The sequence below is a fragment of the Candoia aspera genome, chromosome 1 (genome assembly GCF_035149785.1).
Source record: "Candoia aspera isolate rCanAsp1 chromosome 1, rCanAsp1.hap2, whole genome shotgun sequence".
NCBI classification, from domain to species: Eukaryota; Metazoa; Chordata; class Lepidosauria; order Squamata; family Boidae; genus Candoia; species Candoia aspera.
This window is the reverse complement of record NC_086153.1, coordinates 77,221,482-77,241,719: the sequence shown is the minus strand read 5'-3', so window position 1 is coordinate 77,241,719 and position 20,238 is coordinate 77,221,482. Positions and strand designations below refer to the sequence as shown.

The following is a 20,238-nucleotide window of genomic DNA, read 5'->3' as shown; positions in this document are numbered from 1 at the left end:
GAAATGCTGCTCTAGCTACTTCCAGATGGAGGACCAGGGCCACAACTAGGGGGGGCAACTGGGGCATGTGCCCCGGGCGCCGCACTGGGGGGGCGCCAAAATGAGTGCTGGGGGGGCGCCAAAGTGGGCGCGGAATCCATGTTTGCCCCGGGTGACACAGACCCTAGTTGCGGTCCTGTGGAGGACTTCTGTTCTACTAGTCACAAGGCCTTGTGCAAGAGTTACATCTTTTTTTCCTCCTTAACAGATTTTTTTTAATGAAAAGGAAAATGATAGAAGAATGTTGGAAACAGACAGGGTGATACAAACGGTGAAGGACACCTTCCTGGCCTCCTTGTAAAATGTTGTCAAAGAGGCAGGCTGATTGCAGAATAGAAATCCTGTCTCTCTCTCATTCATTTACACGTGTGTGAATAGAGAGATACGCTTAGCCTAGCTTGCTTTTTCCATGCTTAGATGGAAACCTCTAACAGCCAAATTTGTTCTGAAGAGGCCAAAACACCACCTTTTAGCAGAGACATGACCTTTTAAGAGTGATGTCTGCTGAGTTGCGGCTGCCCATACAAGAAAGGAACTATGCTCTCAGTCTCATGCATCTGGTTTTTGCTTTAAAGGTGAAGCAGCTGTTCACTGATGGACGCAGAATTACTACATACCCTAATGGTACAAAGATGGAAATCAGTACTGATAAAAAGACAACTACTGTCACTTTTTACAATGGTGATATTAAGAAGATCTTACCGGATCAGACAGTGGTGAGTATATTTATTTATATCTCTCTGCTTTAAAGCTAGAGTTTTAGCAGTGGACTGCTGAATTCTGAATGATTCGTTTTGAGGGAAAAGAAGGCAAATACGAGGCCATGTCATCCTGTTGCAGCAAATTGTGAACACATCTATTTGGGCCTACACTTCCACAGTCGGCCCGTTCCAACAATGCACAGCAAGAGTGTTGCGCCATTTATTGTGCTTCTGCTGATCATGAGAAGGGTCACAATGGAGTTTAACTGAATGAAACCCTTGCAGATCATGAACGAGAGGGTGTGCCAATTTCAGGCTTGCAGATTTTTTTTAAAATGATTTAACACCAAGCTGGAGCTTAGTACAAGAGTCAAATAATTAGAATTAAGGAATTTCAAGAAGCAATAGCCCATGAATACAGGCATTTCTTATGAATAGCAGAGCTGAATGCAACTCATGGTGTTTCTTCATTTGCCAATCTGTTTGGAGTTCTGTAAACTTTTTTTTTTTAAAGTATTTTGGTTAGTACAGGTAGTCCTCGCTTAACAACCACAACTGGGAATGGCCACTCCATTGCTAAGTAATGTGGTCACTAAGTGAGACATCACATGACTGTGACTTGCAATTTTACTGCCTGCTTCTCCATTGACTCTGCTTGTCAGAAGCTGGCTGTGAAGCCCGCAGATGTTGATCATATCACCATGGGATTTTACAACAGTTGTAAACACCCACCGGTTGCAAAGTGCCTGAATCTTGCTCATGTGACCGTGAGGATACTGCAATGGTCTTAAGTGTGAGGACCAGTCATAAAGTTACTTTTTCAGCTGTTGTAACTTCAAATGGTCGCTAAACAGGGTAGTCATTAAGCGAGGACTAGCTGCATAATTGAATCATGGTCATTTTGTGACTATTCTTTTTAAGTCCTCTTGGGGGAGATGGGCAGTAGCAAAATTTGAATAATAATAATAATAATAATAATAATAATAATAATAATAATAAGTCCTTTAAATAGGAAATCCTTGCTGGTCTGTTGTAAATAATCCAGAGATCTCCTGCTAGAGTCAACTCAACCTTCTGGTCATCTTTGCTGTACAACCCTTCAGTCTTCCCAGGGTTCCTGGAGATGTATTTAAAAATTGAACAGCAGACATCAGTCCTAGCCTGCAGACAGTCTGGACAGCATGAGGTTGGAGAAAAATGTTCTTGAGGGCTGTTCTTATATACAAAGAGATAATTTTAGGAGCTGCAGATTGAACAGACTGCTGAAGAATACTGGGGCTTGAGGTCAGCTGCCATATTACTGTTGTGTGCAGTGTTGGCAAATGCATACAAAGCACTTGAACTGAAAAGTGCTTTGGAGGGTCTTCCAAAATGTATTCATGGGCTACTGGTTTGATACACTTCCTTTCCATTCCCAATCTTGACACCACAGCAGAAAGAAATCAGCACAGTTGCAAACTAGCTGTGCAAGTAATGCAGCTTTTTTTTTAATATTATTTTTGTGACAAAGATATTAAATAAAAGGAAGCATTTTGTGACTACCCAAGATATCTGGGGAAAGGGATGGTAAGCAACTGAGACTTATTCACTCTTTTTTCAGATTTATTACTATGCAGATGCAGAGGCAACCAGGACTATTTATCTAGATGGCTTGGAGGTGCTGCAGTTTCCTAACGATCAGATTGGTATGTTGATGTTGCCACAAATATTATATGGTATACTAAGTTTTAACCCTACTTCATCAGCAAATGTTAGGTAATAGATAATAGACTACTGCCGCCCAATCAGATGTGTTGAACTACATCTTCCATTATCCCAACTAGTTCGGCCATTGGAGCTATAATCCAACACACCTAGAGGGGGCCCAGTTGATAGAGGTAGCAGCATGACTTCAGACTAGAACTTGCATACTTTGGTACCAGTCTCTTTATGGGATGTCCACTGAAATAGACCCAGAAGACCTGTGGAGGCCATGAAACGTACTGGGTTGATAGGTAAAGGTAACCTATTTTTCATGTATTATATTAACTTCCATATTGCCCTTCAATAGAAATTTCTGGGACAGTTCACAGTAGACAGGTCTGTCTGGAATGAGACTATAGCAGGGAGACATAAACGAAAAGATGAAGCAGTTTGTATTATCCATCCATAGTGATATGCTGGCTGTATTAGAATCAGCAGAAATTCTTCCACTGTCTCCAGAAAAAGAAAGCACATATATAAGTTACTATATTTAAACAGAAACATGTCTGTATATGCTGCTTTTCTGCAGATTCCTTTCATAGGAAAGTAAAAATTATGGCATTATGGCAGAAGTTTGCATTTCTGTGAGATTGCCCATTGTTTCTTTTGTTTGAAGTAATTATTATTTACGCATGTTATCACAATTGCAAAGTAAGGTATAATATCCCCTTTCTTGATTTAATAGAGGAAACTTATTTCATAAAATGTTGGTGTCTGATGTTAATATTTAGGCAACATTGTGTGTTAGCCTTACAATTGGAGGGAATGGTTTTTAAAAAGTGATTGTGAAATAAGATTTTTTTTTCTAATGGAGCACTATGCTTTTTTCCATTGGGATAAATTCATTATGTATAATAGTTTGCTGCTTTATTACAACATGGATTATTTCTGTATATTCTATTCACCTGTTTTTGGTTTGGAAAACAATATACTGTATGTAAAACATCTTCCCTTAATTAGGATTCAAATGTGCCACCATTCGTGCACTGGAAATCTGCCATGGCATGCTGTTGATAGATCATTATATATAATGGTTGTCTGTGTGTGTTTTATTCATCATACATGCATACTGGGAGGCTATGGGCAATTAGGTTTATAAGGAATTTTGAAAAATGTCCTTGTTAACAGAAAAGTACCATCCTGATGGCACTGAAGAAATCATCTTTCCAGACCAGACAGTGAAACGCCGCTATGGTGGAGGTCTTGAGGAAACCGTTTTCCCAGATGGCACAGTTGTTAAAGTTGAAAAGTGAGTAATTAGAGAGATATAGGCTGAACCCTGGAGACAATGACTTTGACTTAGTCAACAGATCAGTTTCTTTGTCAGGAACTATTAAAGCAGAGCAGTTATCTTTACTGGCTTTTACTGCTACAAGATTTGTGAGTCCTGACTAGACCAAACTATAAGCTATTCTTGACTTCCAGGCTTAGTAGAACCTGTGCTTCATGCTGTTGCACCTTTTCCAAATGGCCCTAACTGATCTCTGCTAAGTACAGTATGCTTGTCTGATAGCCAGCTGGCTTACTGGCTGGCTTACTAAACTCATAAAAGGTGTTTATTACTGGGATCTCCTTTAGAGGGGGCAAGTGCTTTGACTCTAAGCGTTGTGACGTTGGACGTGTTATTTACTGCTTTACAGAAATGGAGTTAAAACCATCCAGTTTCGTAATGGGCAAAAGGAGATCCAAACTGCTGTCTCAAAAAGGAGAGAGTACCCTGATGGTACTATAAAGACCATCTATGCTAAAGGCCAATGTGAAACCAAGAACGTTGCCGGACAGGTTCAAATCCAAGACGACAAGGAGGTCCTCATTCTTGATGAGTGACTCATTTGCCTAAATGGTGGTCTTGCATCCCTGCTGCTTGCAGTTTTTCCAAAAGTCTTCTGCCAATGTTAAAATTCAAAATTAAAACAATACAAATGGAATACAGCTTGCTACAAATTAATGTAAACAGTGACATAATCAGTATTTAAAGAAAACCTATAGAGATGTTCAATAGCAATTTATTTTTGAAAGGTGGGTGGAAAAACTGGCTATGCCCATCTGCTGAAGAAGAATCACTTCCACCTCTTTGAACTCCAGAATCATGGAGAAAGCCTGATTTTGTGTTCCTGTTAGCCTTGGTTGGAACAGTGATGAGATGTGTGCAGAATCCCCTCTGTAAATCTCAGTGAGCCATTTCATAGGTGGTAAAAAATCCTCGGATACCTTGAGTGTTTAAGATATGGAAACCACAACTTTGATTTTGGAGTGTAAAGAATCAAGAACCGCTATAACCCTAAAATCATACAAGTAATACAGTAATTCTAAATAGTCAGTCTCAGCTACCACTCTTATACAAGCTCAGTAGCATCTGGAACACATTACAATGATGCCAAAATTATGACACAGACGTAGTAACATCATCACATACGCTTGTATCCCGAGGTCTGATGGAAATATGTAAGCCATAATATTTGTGTGATGGTGTTGTAAGTGTTTTGTCATTTGCCCTGCTCCCTTGTAGTAGGGACGCAGTGGCGCTGCGGGTTAAACCGCTGAGCTGTCGATCGGAAGGTCGGCGGTTCGAAACCGCGCGGCGGGGTGAGCTCCCGTTGCTAGTCCCAGCTCCTGCTCACCTAGCAGTTCGAAAACATGCAAATGTGAGTAGATCAATAGGTACCGCTTCGGCGGGAAGGTAACGGCGTTCCGAGTCGTCATGCTGGCCACATGACCCGGAAATGTCTATGACAACGCCGGCTCCATGGCTTAGAAACGGAGATGAGCACCGCCCCCTAGAGTCGGACACGACTGGACTTTACGTCAAGGGAAACCTTTACCTTTACCTTTACTGCTCCCTTGTGGACCACAATACTCTTTATCATGCCAGTTTGAATGCTTGTACTCACCTGTAGCTTTCTGTATTTTACAGAGAAAGATGTTTTTATTTTTTTAATGCAAACTATTTTTCTAAAGTGTCACCAGTTCTGATCTTATCAAGGTCACCTTCCCAGGATCCTGATTTTGAGGTTTCTGTGATTAGCTAAGCCATTGTTTGTTAAGCCAGGGTTTGTTGAATTAGTCACAACTGACTGGATTCTCACAACATGCTGAGCCATAGACAGCGGTTTACAAACCACAATGACATCAAGCTAAGCTAAAACTCAGACAAACTATATTGTTGCTTAAGCCAGTGTGTGCAACCAGGCCAGAAAATTCAGCTTTCAGCCCAGGAGGCTGGGACAATCCCTCTTAAAACTTGTCAAAAGACAGCGATAAGAATAGATGTTTCTGGAGCTAGAATGGCTAAAGAGTGAGTGGATATGACTACACACAGACACAGACACAGACACAGCCCCCAGGCAAGATGTCGCTGAATGAAAAGGCTGTTTGTATGCAACAGGAAGGTAGTTTTTACATACACACACCCAAAAAGTGGGGGGGGGGGCTGAGCTGGCAGAGTTCTCTTCAGGAAATTATATGGCATAGTGGAGCTCCCTAGAAATCTTCAAGTAAGTAGGACTCTGATGGAGTTTTGATGCTCTGAACCTTCATTTTATACTCAGCTTATAAGTATGTGGAAATGAACCGTATGTCACAGAAATGCCATAAGTGCTCCAGTGAAATGAAACCTGGATAAATATTTGCATCCAGATAGATTTCGTTATTCAGGAGTGCATATCCATAATATTTTTCCAGCTGTATGAAGAGATTCAGATACTAAGATGTTTACAGTTCACGAGTTCTGTGCTTGAATCTCCCTGTTTTTTTGTTTGTTTCCCTGAGATATGTGCTACTCCAAGCTGGTGACCTTTAGAAGTGTTGGAGTATAATGTTTATCATCTCCACCTGCATGGCTAAGAATCAAGGGGGGATGATGGCGCTTGTAGTGCAACTGATCTAGAATGTGCTGAGTTGGGGAAGGCTGAACTGATGTTCCATCTTGTGAGTAGAAGGGCTGTTTGGATCCTGTGTGGGCCCTTCAGTAATAGTATGAATATGTGGGTGAATATATCTATGTTAAATCACAGTTAAGAGTTCTGTATATTTGACATGTTCATGGGAAACAGGCTGTCTGACCTTTCGTTTTCACTTTTGTAATGTTGATGCTAAACTTGAATACAAGGAAGTTGAAAGTGGTGAGAAGTCTTTTTAAAGTAAAACAATGATAGATTAGTACAACTGATACATTTCTTGTTTGTACTCTTTACTGATTAAAATACTTTAATGTGAATAAGCTGGTTAATATTTGATCTCTTTCCTTTCCATTACTTTTATAAATATAATAATATTTTTAAGGAGATGGTTGCACATTTTCCAATGTTTATGCTTATATTGAGAACTATGTCAAAGGAAGAAAGAAAGAAAGAATGGGAGTGTGTAAGACAGATGTCCAAAATTTCCTGCCTGCTAGATGTGTTGGATTCCCTGATTTTATTGTCTGAGAAATATAGGTGTTTGGCACATCTGGTGGGCACCAGGTTGGGGAAGTCTAGTATAGGATATAGCATGCATTATATGTTTTGCATCAACTTTCAGGCTCTCTTGTGTAAAAGAGTATAGGATTGCTCAACCCATTTCTCTACTGGTTTACTAAGCTTTTATTTAATTTCTGATGTTCTGGTTGCAATTCTTTACTCATTAACTTATGGATTTCCTGTATTACACTTCTGACATTTATCCCATTCCTAGATGCTTCAAGTGCTGCATCATTGAAAGGAAATATCAGGATAAAATCACCTACACGGGGGAATGGCCGTCTGTCTTTATCTGAGAGAAAATAGGGAGGAATAGTTGGCTTGTGGGTGTAGACCTCTAGTGAATTAAACCAGTGTGTTGGCTGCACAGGCTCACATAGCGAATGACTAGTTCTTAACATCTGTCTGCTTTTGGATGATGGCTTTGATTGGATAGATGTTTTGGGCATGTTCATTCTTTCACGTAATTGTGAAGTTAAAGTTTTCCTAGGGTATGCGCTGTCTATTCTGTCAAATTTGGATGTTCTTTTATGGATCTGCAAACACGATGGAGAAGGGGATGTTGCTGCTGACTTGACTCCTTTCCCACAAGCCAGGAAATCCAGTGGGACCTCTGACTGGGTAGCCAGCAAAGACTGTGTTCGGCCGAAGCACGAAAGCCCCCGATTGGGCCCTCTGCTTTTTCTTAGACTATCAGCTTCCTTGTAGTTCAGCAAGTCGACAATGTCATGGAGCAGCTTCCTTTTCACAATTGCATCAGTGGTACAGTCTAAACGCAGGCCTGGACTGTGGTTTACTTCTAGAAGCCAGGGTTTCATTTTCTCATCAACCAAAATGTCAAACCCAAAGAGTTCAAAGCAATTGGATGTAAATGGTACTGAAGGAGTGATGGCCAACAAAGTTAGTATGACTATATGGTTGATTTTTTTCCACAGGAGCAGGTCATCAACACTGCAGCTCCTTAAATAGGCTCGGAATCTGCTGAAAGTCCATTTGCAACCAGAGCCAATGACTTCTTTGTCCTTTCTGTATGATGGTCCAAACTTATTGATGCTTGTGTTTGTCAAGTGAGCATAAATGTTGTCAAGGGATCTAAGGTCAAACTTCTCTGTTGCAAACCTCACCAGTCCTTCTTCATATATATAAATTGTAAGGGGACAAAAGCTTGTAACACAAACATAAATACGGAGGTCCCATTTGTATCCAGAAATAAGCAAGGGGTTGCTGATATACTTCTGCACAATTACCATGCAGTCATAAACAAAATCCTTAATGTCTTGAAAAATGAGTATGCCTCTCCCACGAGATCTATCAACGGGCTTGCAGATCCAGTAACTCAGTTTTTTTCCTGGTATTTGCCTCTCCTTGGAGTACTCAGTTATAAATTTTATATAGTCATTGGGCATGATGAAAGCCACTGGACTGAACTCATAAAGGGTTGTTCCATAAATTCCCTTCATGCGTTTCAGATGTCTTGCCAAATAATCTTTCCGGGTGATCCTGATGGTTTCTGGATGGTGATTGAGCCTCTGCCATGGTTTGATGCTCCGGTGGTCTGTCATCCGGAAAGGGTAATTTCTCCAGTAGAGGTTCCAGTCTTCATTGTCTTGCTCATGCTCATCATACTCAATCCAACCACGTTCCAATAAAATTTCACGGACTAACGCAGGTACACTATCATGTAGCCGGAATACTAGTGGCTTGATGGTGCCTCCAGGTTCAACGCTTTTTGCTGTTGTGGAACTCTTACTTCCTACAAAATTAATAGGGGCAGGTAGTAGGGCAGAAACAATTCATTCAATTGGTTTGAATGATGATAGCAGGAAAGTGATGCTATTGCTACCCCATGTGTTCTAGGCTGGAAAAAAAAAAAGCATTTTCTATAAACTAGTTTCAGGACAGATTCTTTGAATCCAGACAGTATAAAAATAACCTGTGTTTTATTTTATTTATTTATTTAATGTATTTATAAAATTTGTCCCTGCCCATCTCCTCCCATCTCTGGTCGGAACTCTGGGCGGTTTACAATAAAATAATCAATTAAAACAACAAGCATAAAACATAAATACAATATATAAATATATAATTACTCTTAACAGATAAATATAAATATAAAAATTAAAATGAGAATAAAATCCAAGTGTTTTCAACATTAAATGGGAATATAGGAAGCAACTGGATTTTTCTTTGGAATAAGGCCTCTGAACTAGGGCAAATCATGAGCAACTTGGGACCGCATATGTTCTTAAATTCTGATTTTTTTCAGCCTAACTTGCTTTAATTGGATAATTGCAATATGAGGCATATTTACAAAACAGGTTCCTCCTTTGGATCCTTCTCCTAACCTTCTGTGCCAGAAGAAAGTCCAATCTTCATGCTGCTGTTACAGTGTAAGTGCTCTATTGATTAAGATCAAAAGGGTATCTTGTCCAACAATGGAACCAGCCAAATGCCTACAGAAGCGCACAAGTGGGACATGTATTCAGGAGGACCATTCTGTTAATATTCCCCAGTGGCTGGTATTCAGAGGCCTGCTGCATCTAATCCTGTGAAGTATCACATACCTATTGTGACCCACAGCCATGAATAATAACAATAGCTTTTGATTTAAGAGCCTTACATCCTAAGCTATACTGATCTTTACCAATTTTTTAAATTCAATACGTCACACTGATATACAGGTAGTCCTCATTTAACAACGATAGTTGGGATTGGCCACTCCATCTCTAAGTGACACAATTGTTAAATGAGACATCACATGACCACCACTTGCAATTTTACTGCTTGTCAGAAGCCGGCTGTGAAGTGTGCAAATGGTGATTGTGTGATTGTGGGACACTGCGACAGTTGTAAATGCCTGCTGATTGCGAAGTGCCCAAATCTCAGTCACGTGGCCGTGGGGATGCTGCAACGGTCTAAGTGCGAGGACCAGTGGCAAAAGTTACTTTTTCAGCACTGTTGTAACTTCAAACGGTTGCTAAACAGAGCAGTCTTTAAGAGAGGACTACATTATTGTTTACCTAACACTGTTCTTAACTAAATATTATTGCCATATTTCAAATAATGGATTCCGTTGACTAGTCGATTAAAAGCAATACTCCTTTTTACCATCTTTTCCCAGCCTTGTGTCCTGTAAATGTGTTTGACTCCAATGTCCTTAATTCCCACCCATTCTTGCTGGGGATTTGGGGGTCAGCTACATTGAGAATTAGTTTTTCAGGGAATGAATATTGATTATGTCAATAATGAACCAAGCCAAGTGCCACTTAGCACCAAATGCAAAGCCAAATGAAAGGCAGGAAGAATCCCAGAATTTAAACTACAGAGGATGTGGATTCTTCTTTTGACAGAAAGCAATCAACTGGGTAAAGTGGCTTCATCTTGGCTGTAATAAAGATGCTAATCTGTCTTTAATACCTGAGTGGTTTTTCTGCTGAGTCCAAGTTGGGGAGTCTGATAATTATGGAAGCCCAATACAACTGGAAGTCACTGAGACAGGGAAGATTTATTTCTATCTATTGCTATATCCAGTGTTTCACAACCTTGGCAACTTCAGGATGTGTGGACTTCAACTCCAAAATGGTCTGGCTTGGGCCATCATTTATTTGTTTGGAGGCAGGTGGTTACTGGAATACAACTACCCATCTTCCCTGACTCCTGGTCATCCTGACAGGGACTTGAAGTCAAGAATATCTGACAGCTACAGATTCCACCCCTCCATGCTTAGATGCGTGGAAGAAATGGGGGGATGTAGGGGGAGGAGATGAACCTGCAGTGCTTCTTGCTTATTCTACATGCGGTCAGGAAGAGCTGCAGGCAACTGTGTGAACCATTCTAGATGCATTAAATAGACTAGTGCAGTATTTCTCAATCTTGGCAACTTTAAGATGTATGGAGTTGAAGTCCACACTTCTTAAAGGTGTTGAGAAACACTGGACTAGTGTGCTGCTGAGCTCTGTTCTGAAAAAGGATGTATTTGTGTTGGTCTAGGAGGCTGTTCCTGAGTTCTACCACCACAAGAAGAAATGACAAAATAATATTATTCCAAGTATAACTAACTGGCAGGACATGCATTAGGAAGCACAGCAGGCTTTTCTCCTTAACCGTAATGTATACTAGCTTGAGAAGACTTCAGCACCTGTGCTTGTGAAAGACATAAATGAAATGTTAAAACTAAATAAACAAAAAGTACCTTTCCTTAGGCTTCTTGGTTCAGCTGGATTTTCAGTACTGTAAGTATGTAAAAGTAAATGAGTATCTGTCAATATTGGATAGTAAAAAAATAGTGTAGAATACTTCAAACCAGCCTAGTAAATGGGAATGACCTGGCACCTTATGGGGACTGAAAGAGCTTTATATCTAGTAGGTTTATGATTACTGGTGACTTGACACACATCTGGGTTTGGTTGTTCCCCACCATTTCTAGGTATCTCTTCCAAACCACAAGGAAGCCAAAAGGACAAAACATGCACTGTGATGTCATGACACAAGCTCCATCCTTTTGTGCTTGCCTTGCTACATCACACACAAATATGTAGGGCTGGGGGGTGGGGTTGTGTTGTAACATTGTGATATACATTTTGTGCTTGCTTCCTGTGGATGCCTATGCTGTCACCGATCAGCCCAAAGGGCTTTCCATAGCAACTTGGCTTCTCTGCCAATTAAGACCATTCTCTACTCTGTTCTAATTCTCTTTGGCTAAGCGTCAATAATCTTAAATAATATGGTTATGGTCAGAGAAAAAGGAAGGAACTGGCAGTTTAGTAAGAATGTTAAAAATGTTAGGGTGGAGGAGCTGCTCAGCCTGGATTTTGCTCAACTTTTCTCCAAAGATGGCATGATCCACAACCTCACAAAACACAAAAACAGTAGGAATAATGAATGGGGGAGAGAATTCAAGATTGATTGATTGGTTTACTTATTTACTAGCGTTTGTATTCTGCTCTGCTCTAAAGTTTCCAAGTGGCAAACTTCAAATAATAAAAGACATAAAATCAACTTTAATAACAACAATAATTGATTATGTGCCATCAAGTCATTTTCGACTCCTAGCGACCAGATAGATAGACTTTCTCCATGAACAACAAAAAATAGTATTGAAAATCAAAATAAAATTAATGAAAGTTCATAAATAACATAGCAGTTCAAGATGGAGTAGAAATTAGTTAGCAATTACTCCTGTCTTTGGAACTAGATTAATTCCATTTGAGGGTACTACATCAGCCTGGTATGTTTTCAGTCGTTGAGCAGATGGTGACTTTTTCTTACTGGGGCCACTAAGCAGAGTTTGACATTCATGTTTCTTATATTTCTGCTCTGGATTTCCCTCATCACACTGGTAGTTCTGACAATGTGGTCACAAAGTCCCCTACACTGATCGTTAATGCTTCTTCTTGTGTAACTCTTGTTTTGCTTTGCCCCTTCCTGATCTTCCCATCTAAATTTAGATTGTAAACTCTTTGGGGCAAAGTCCTGCACGTTGCTTACGTTGTGCTATAACCTTGTTTACTGACAGCAGACATGAAATGATCATTTCATAGTAACAGGGCTACTGACTTCTTTACTGATCCTTATTTCTGGTATTAGCACATGTTTCTCTTCATCCTGTGAAACCTTCACCCTTGACTCTTTTCTACCTGGTGGTTTCTATAGGGAAAAGGGTGCTACTGCAGGCAAAATGGCAGGTGAAGTTGTATTTCTCTGATGAATTGGAAAGACTCTACCATCACTATCAACAACAAAAACATTGTTTCCAGAAATACTTCTACATTTACAACCCCAAGGATTGGGTATGGAGAGAGATCTTTGTGATAGCCAGGTCTATCTTATTCTTTGCATCTCCATTTTCTAAGAAATTATTGGATCCCTAAATATCAGCATTTTAATTAGGAGACAAATATATGTAAGAAAACATGGCAAACCATATTTCCTCCGCAGCTGTGCAAATTTTATATTTTCTATGGCTGGAGTCTGCCTTTTGCCAGAGTGTCATCTTGACCATCTCATGCCCATTTGAAGCTTTCCTCCTTCCATTCTAAATGCCCACCTTTTGAAGTAAATCCACCTTTTGAATGTATTGTTTACAAGTTCCAAATCACCATAGGAACGCATGATGTGCTTCGTGTTGCCCATTCCAACATTCTGTTTCCTTGTTCTTTTTTCTTCTCAATAGAATATTCAGTGATATTCCAGTATCACCTACTGGATGGCTGCCAAATCAGTATTATCGGTTTCTGAGATATACATGTATAGGGTGGGCAACAAGCATTGTGTAATACTTGATCCTCACTGAGATATAAACCAAATTTGCAGAAGATGAAATCAAAATATCTATTGCATACTTTTTCCTTATAGCTTTCTGTATTTAATTAAACAAGTATACTGTAATGCAGGATCTTTGATGTTGTTGTTTCTACCATTTGAAATAGTTGTTTATTGGTTGTAATCTTTAATGAAGGCTATAGTTTTAATTCCTTTGTTGTATTTATTTAGACTTCAGTGCTATACAACACCGATATAGAAGTTAAGTCCATTGATTTTAATAGATGTTACTTCTGAATACACATCTATAAAATGGCATTACTTTACTTTTTAGTCATAGGAATTTATTATCTGCCTTTCAATCCACTTCCCATAGTGGTTTATAAAACTTAGAACTTTAAGTAGTCAAAAAAGACTAAAATTACCACAAAGGAGCAGACTATCTATGCAAATATTAAATGAACAAAATGAAATAGAAACAATAAACAAATATTTTTGAGCAAAAAAAAAACAGTTTAAAGATTTACATTAGATTTACTACCATATTTACCCATGAAGTTGTCCATGCATGGGGAGCTCCTAGATAGCAGACTGAGTGGGCCAGAGGTCACCTGGTCAGAACCTTTTTCTCACAATTGGGTGATACAGTTTCTTTATTTTACATTAACATTTGCTTTATAAATTCTTTCCAAAAAGAACATGTCAAGAAAAAATCATATGAGTAAATAAAACTGAAGGGAAATCATCAGGAAAGGAGTCCTCTCTCTGGGCTTTTTCAACAGCAAACTGTCCATGCTGAGAGGGAAATCCCATCTTTGAGAATTTGTTAAATTCTCCTCCTTCTCCTGCAATAATTCAGGCAAATCCATCACCCAATTTCTCTGATCACAAATTTGATGGAAAACTTTGAAAAATCATTTGAGCCAGTTCTACAGGTAGTCCTTGTTTAACGACCACAATTGAGACCAAAATTTTGGTTGCTAAGCAAAGCGGTCATTAAGTGAATCCAACCCGATTTTACCATCTTTTTATGGTGGTCATTAAGTGAATTACCACAGTCGTTAAGCAAATCACTCGGTTCCCCATTGATTTTGCTTGCCAGAAGCTGGCTGGGAAGGTAGAAAATGGTAATCACGTGACCACAGGGTTCTGTGGCGGTCACAAATGCGAACCAGTTGCCAAGCGCCCAAATTTTGATCATGTGACAGTGGGCAACTGTGATGGTCATAAATGTGAGCACCGGTTGTAAGTTGGTTTTTTCAGCACTGTTGTAAGTCTGAACCATCATTAAATGAATGGTCATTACATGAAGACTTTCTGTATTTATACTGGGGCCAGAAACAAAAAGGGGAGTGGGCACAGTAGTGGAAGTGCTGGTATGATATGAGTGTACAACCCAATCTCAGGTCTAGTCTGAACTTAGTGTAGGTTCTGACCAGTTTCCAAAGGCACCCCCTGTTAGAGCAGCCTGACCTTCTGCAATTCCTAGTTGTTATACCTGTTGAATCATAATTCATAACGCTGTGCAAAGCATTTGAACTCCTCAGAGCATCAAAGCAGTTGTGTTTCTTGCAAGCTGCTTTGAAAGCTGATTTCTATGGTTTCCAGTATGTACAGTGCATGTCTATACATAGACAGCACTTCTGTCAGGATTGCCCTGTAAAGTAAAGGAGCTGTGCGCATTGAGCTCATCAGGGTAATGAGCAGAAGAAAAGGTTGACATACATGCAGCAGTATTAACCATCAAATGTAGCCTCCAAACTAATAATCAGGTTACTAAAAAAAGAAAAAAATGTGATAAAATCCATTGTAAGCAGAACCGTTCCAAAAAATGTGACCATTTTGGTTGAAAGACTTTTCCCTTGCCCATTTGTGTGTGCATGGGAACCCTGATAAAATGATCCATGGCTACAAATCAGGTGTAACACTTCCACTGGAACTTCCTTCAAATGAAAACAGCTGCATAGGAACACTCATGCTCAGATAGTGAGAGACTGCCTTCAAAGCAGCTGTGTGAGTCTTGCCAAGGACATTGATGCTTGAGCACTTCCAAAAGAAGTGCTTTCTTCATGCTAATGCTCTTGTGAAGCACTTCTTTCAAATGCTTTCCACAGCTCCAGTTATTTGTATGTTTATAGGCCTACCTGAGTCGTATCATAATCAGTACTCGTTTAATACAGTAGATGGGTACATATTCAATTGCTGATCCCAGTGCATTCAAATTGCCCTTTTCTATATTCTTTCAACCTTCAAAGGTAAGTTAATATCTCAATATTACAAATCGGGTTGAGGATATGTATGTGATTTCCTGGTGGTAGTCACTGAAGCATCACAAATAGGAGGAACTCTATTGCTCAAGAAGATAAAGAAGGTCAGAATATGTTCAGATATTAATTTATAGGTATAGATACAAATTTAGAAATGAAATAGAGAAACTACATTTCCATTGCAGGGGAAAATTCTGACCAGATGGCCTCTGGAGTGGAAGCCTTTCAAATAAAAGATGCCTTGCAGCAGATCTGTCATCTGGCAATCCTTCAAACATAGGCCAGTCCTCTGGGAAGCTAGTATATCCTCCTGTTCCCAAGCTTGTCTTCAGCTACCTAATTTCCTATTTTGCAGCCTTAGCCATTTCATTACTTTTGCTCTTAATTCAGTTTTTCTTCTGTATGTGAGCTAAGATCTATACTTCTTTGGAGTAAAAGGTTCACATACCTTTCCCTTTGTGAGGGTTTGCACGATAGTGTTGGTGCTCTTTCAGCACAGCAATTATCCTTGTGGTCCTCAGCACAACACATCTGGTCCAACCCTGCCTCAGGAAGAAGGCATCAGTTAACTTTGCATCTCTACTTTGTTCAGCTTTTTAAGGTTCAGGTGAAAATTCAGAGGCTACTGAAATGAGCATTAACAGCTGCTTCTTACTTGGATCTTTCACAGAACAAATAAGTCACAAGATTCAAACAGTTGCCTAGGAATGTGAAACAGAGATCTTATGAACAAAAGCAAATATTGCCATTGTCACAAAAACCTTCAACCTTTCTTTTCTTTAGCGCATTTACTTTCCAGTCCTGAGCAGGATCAGAGAGATCTTAGATTACCAATTATTTTAAAGGCCCTGCAAAATTCATCGCTTAAGTTTTCTTTATCCTGGAAACAAAAGTAGCTTGGAGCAGAGATATTTGTAGGCAATAAATGCCTAGAAGGATTGCTTGAAATACTATAAAAGTTGATAAAAATATGAAAATATGTTTTTCTTTCTTTTTTCTCTTTTGTATATTAATAGTAACCTTTTTTCTTTTTTCAGTTTTAAAAATTCATTGCAATTTACAATTTCATAGTTTTACTGTATGATCTATACTGTGTTACTTGTTATTCCTAATATTCACATTCTGCATAGTTTAGTAGTGATTTTTGGGTTCAAAGATTAAAAAAAAGAAAAGTCTTGCAGAAGTTGCTAACACACAGCTCCCAGATTAGGTATGTATTGTCTAAATGTCATTCATACAAAAGGTTGATCAGCACTGTCCAGTTGCCCTGTCACCAGAAAGGAGGCAGAAATAGATGGCATCTCCTTCTAATAATCCCCCAATCACCTTCAAAGGGAGCGTAGGATGGGTTTCTCTGCCAAACACCACTTCCCCCTGTTCCATCACCTCCAGGATGCCTGTTTGGCCAGAGAGCTTCAGCTGATTGGAGACTAACCTCAGCAGTTCATTGGCTACTGGCAGAGGAAGGATGTCTCCTTCAACTGGGCAAATGCTTCTTATGCACTGTGATAGTTTCTATGCCTCCTTTACTGATACTGTTGAAATAGGATAGTATGTATGTATGTATGTATGTATTTATTTAAATAGTACAATAGGGGAAAAAATCACCAACAGAGAAAAAAAGATAGAGATTATACCATGAAAAAAAGGAAAAGAAAATCTAGCAGTATTCTAGTGTTTAAAATAAACAGGACAAAGGAAAAAGAGAAAAAAAAACCCTATGCGATGGCCCACTATATTGATATATAGTCTAGATTAAATGATAAAGTTAAGGATTAAGCTAACTTTATAGTTTTCTATCAGTACCGTTTGGATGTTGTTCTGTTAATTAGTTTTTTGTTGTTGTTGAAATAGCATAATGGATAAGAACTTCATTTAGCGCAGAGATGTTTGCAGGTTCAAGTTCACAACTTGGCAGAAGTTGTGACTGTTTAAATTATGATTATCTTTTGTTGTTGTTGAGTGCCTAGTTTTTGTGGTGGACTTTATTTTAATAGCCTATGGATTTACTGTTTTACCATTTGGTCAGTCACATGAGATATTAAAGTTTTACCTCCAGCTCCCAAGAACAATAGACTCTGAGCTGGTTTGAAATCAGTTCTGGATCTGCATGATTCCGTAGTATCAACACTGTTTGAAAGCTGAGGCAATTTATTTCTGGCTCAGTTGCAGCATATTTGAAACCAGAGAAAAACAATAGTTTTTCTCTGAAACTCTGTTGTCACACAGAACTCTCATGCAGCCTGCTTTTCCATTTGCAAGGTTTCTCACCAAGCCTCACTTCCCAGGTCCTGAGCTTCAGCTTCGGTTATGACTTGATGGCTTTGCAGTTCCCCCAGACATAGACTTGTTTAAGGTGAGGAAGTTTTTATTTGTCTTAACTTTGCAACTTCAGTGGCAGTGAAGAAGATTGTGGAATTCTTTCAGTCCTAATTCTGCCAAGCCTGGGAATCAGCTAAGAGAATCATTCTGTGCAGGTGGGAAGAAAACACCCTTCCAGATGTCACAGTAGATTCAAGACCAGTGTCTTTTGTTGATTTTTGAAATGTCTTTATATTGTAGAAGTGGTAAGATGGAGCAGTATATTTCCAAATGGTCTAGTTTAATGTTAAATGACTGAGCTACTTTTGACATGGATAATTTTTTCCTGTTTTTTACACACACCCGTTTGTGTGTGTGTGTGTGTGGTCATTTTTTGGTATCGTTTTCGTTTAATTAATAAATTAATTATAAATTAATTTCATTAATAAAATTAAATCTTAAATGGAACAAAGAGTTCTGAACAGATGACTGTGGAAAAGAAAAAGAATCTGCATTTTTACCTAGTTATGTAATATTTAATTTAATCCTATGCCCACCTTACTCACTTGGCAGAGCAGGAAAGTCCATCAGTTATATTACATTACATTACATTACATTACTTTAATTTTTCTGCTGTGAAAGTTGGTGCTGGGCTTCCCTAAGGTTCTGGTCACTTCAGCAATGGCATTACCCTAAGGGTAAGTAGCTTAGTGTTTTACCGAGTTTTTAAAATCTCACTCCTCTTTGGAAAAATCTTGTGATGGTTCACGGAACATAGTTCAGAAACTAAAACGGAAGGGCTGGCAATGGAATGCAATAGCCACCAGTGTGATGTGAAGCAGTCTGAAGGTTCCATCCAGTGTGAAAAGAATGGACTGACTCCTTCCTGGGGTGCAGAGTTTGCCTCTAGCAGAATATCTTAGCTCACACAGAGTCACAGAGGTCAGAAGAGATCATGTTTCTCTCTTTTTTTTAGTACTAAATTTTATTAAGTTTGAAGAAAAGAATAAAAACTACAAAAACAAAAAACAAAACTACAAAGAAAGGGGAAAAAACTTTAAAAAGTGCAAAAACACAAAAGAAAAAATGTTCAAATTTATAAAAAGATGTGGCTTCCAACTTTTAACAGCAAGGATATACAAAAATGTCCAAATCAATATCTTACTCTATATTAAACCAAAACACCACATTATTTCTGTAAGTCATTCCACTTTAACACATAATAAAAATTACTAAGTACAGTTACTCCTCCCCCTTATATTAAAATAAATAAAAAAAAGTTCATATAAACCTCCTAAACATCTTTCTCCCTTCCAAAAGATAAAACATATTTAATTATTCCCTTCCTACCACTATTCTATGCACTTCTGTCTAGTATAATAAGAATCAAATTAAAAATGCATAAGTTGTCCGCTATTATACTTAATAACACAACAATTTTAATAATCCCAATCTTAATAACCCCCAAAACAGAAACAATTCAAAATAGTAATTCTATATCTTTGAAAGGGAATAAAGCAAACCGGATGAACATTCTTCAACCCTTCTCCAACTTCAGAATAAACCAAAGGAGTTACATATCCCCACAGTGTGCAGAGAGCTTTCCTCTTGAAAGAATCAGACAGCCCAACTGCCCCCCTCAAGGATTCCAGGTTCTTTTCATGGCATTCCATCAAGAGATCATTTTAATTTATGGCGTGTAGATCATTCTTTCCCTTTGATTTCTCCAACTCCATTATCCAATCTTCATCCAGCACCTCGATAAAACTCCCAATCTTAGTCTTAAAAAAAACATTTCTATCATTCTTAAGTTCCTCAATTTCATCCACCATATCCCCAACCTGATGGCACATTTTTGATCTCATATTTTCCTCTATATCCTGGATATCTTGCATAAAAGCCTGATAGAAGTCTCAAGAAATCTGTTTAAAATCCTGGTGAAGGTCAGAAAGAATCTGTTTGAAATCCTCCATGTCTCACGCAGTAGATTATGGCACCCCCTAGGACCTTAACCAGCAAAAGTCAAAGATATGAAGGAATTCTGGAATGTGTTTACATAAAATGAGAGTGAGATAACAGACATTCAAGGGAAAGTGAACAGTAAACTGAAGGTTCAAATCAACATGTAGGAAAATGCTAATATCTTCAAATTTACCACAAAAATAGTAATACGAAGACAACTGTTTTAGTCTCAATCTTTGGAATTTCCTTTGGAAGGAAAACAAATTCCAAAAGTTAAAAGAATTTTTTTTAAAAAATAACATTAAGCACCAAGAGAACCAGCTTCTCCTCATTGTAGAAAGCCTCTTTTAGGGTACATATGCTTAAAAAAAAATACAAATTGGTGATTTAGAAATGAGGTGGCCAAACTTAGTGTCCCTTTACGGCTACAGCACAGCTTGGAAAGTGACGAAATCCCTGCCTCTCAGCTGACTCTTACCAGTCAAATGCAAAACGCTGTTTGCA

The 20,238-nt window shown here is 38.8% G+C and overlaps 1 protein-coding gene across 1 annotated transcript; it reads right to left on the bottom strand.

The window, feature by feature from the left end:
- Positions 1 to 6,875: 6,875 nt before the first annotated feature.
- TTLL2 (tubulin tyrosine ligase like 2) lies at positions 6,876 to 16,174 on the bottom strand. The gene is made up of 3 exons (XM_063290464.1): positions 15,920 to 16,174; positions 11,136 to 11,173; positions 6,876 to 8,696 (listed from the first exon to the last, which is right to left on the bottom strand). The coding sequence occupies exons 1-3, from the start codon at positions 16,000 to 16,002 to the stop codon at positions 7,048 to 7,050; spliced, it is 1,770 nt and encodes a 589-aa protein (XP_063146534.1). The 5' UTR covers positions 16,003 to 16,174; the 3' UTR covers positions 6,876 to 7,047.
- Positions 16,175 to 20,238: the final 4,064 nt, after the last annotated feature.

Coding starts and splice junctions, on each gene's coding strand:
- TTLL2 (XM_063290464.1), bottom strand. CDS start 16,002: ATGTGTTGTGCTGAGGACCACAAGGATAATTGCTGTGCTGAAAGAGCA. Junction 11,174..15,919: donor AAACCCTCACAAAGGGAAAG/GTATGTGAACCT, acceptor ACATACTTACAG/TACTGAAAATCCAGCTGAAC. Junction 8,697..11,135: donor ACCAAGAAGCCTAAGGAAAG/GTACTTTTTGTT, acceptor TTAATTTTGTAG/GAAGTAAGAGTTCCACAACA.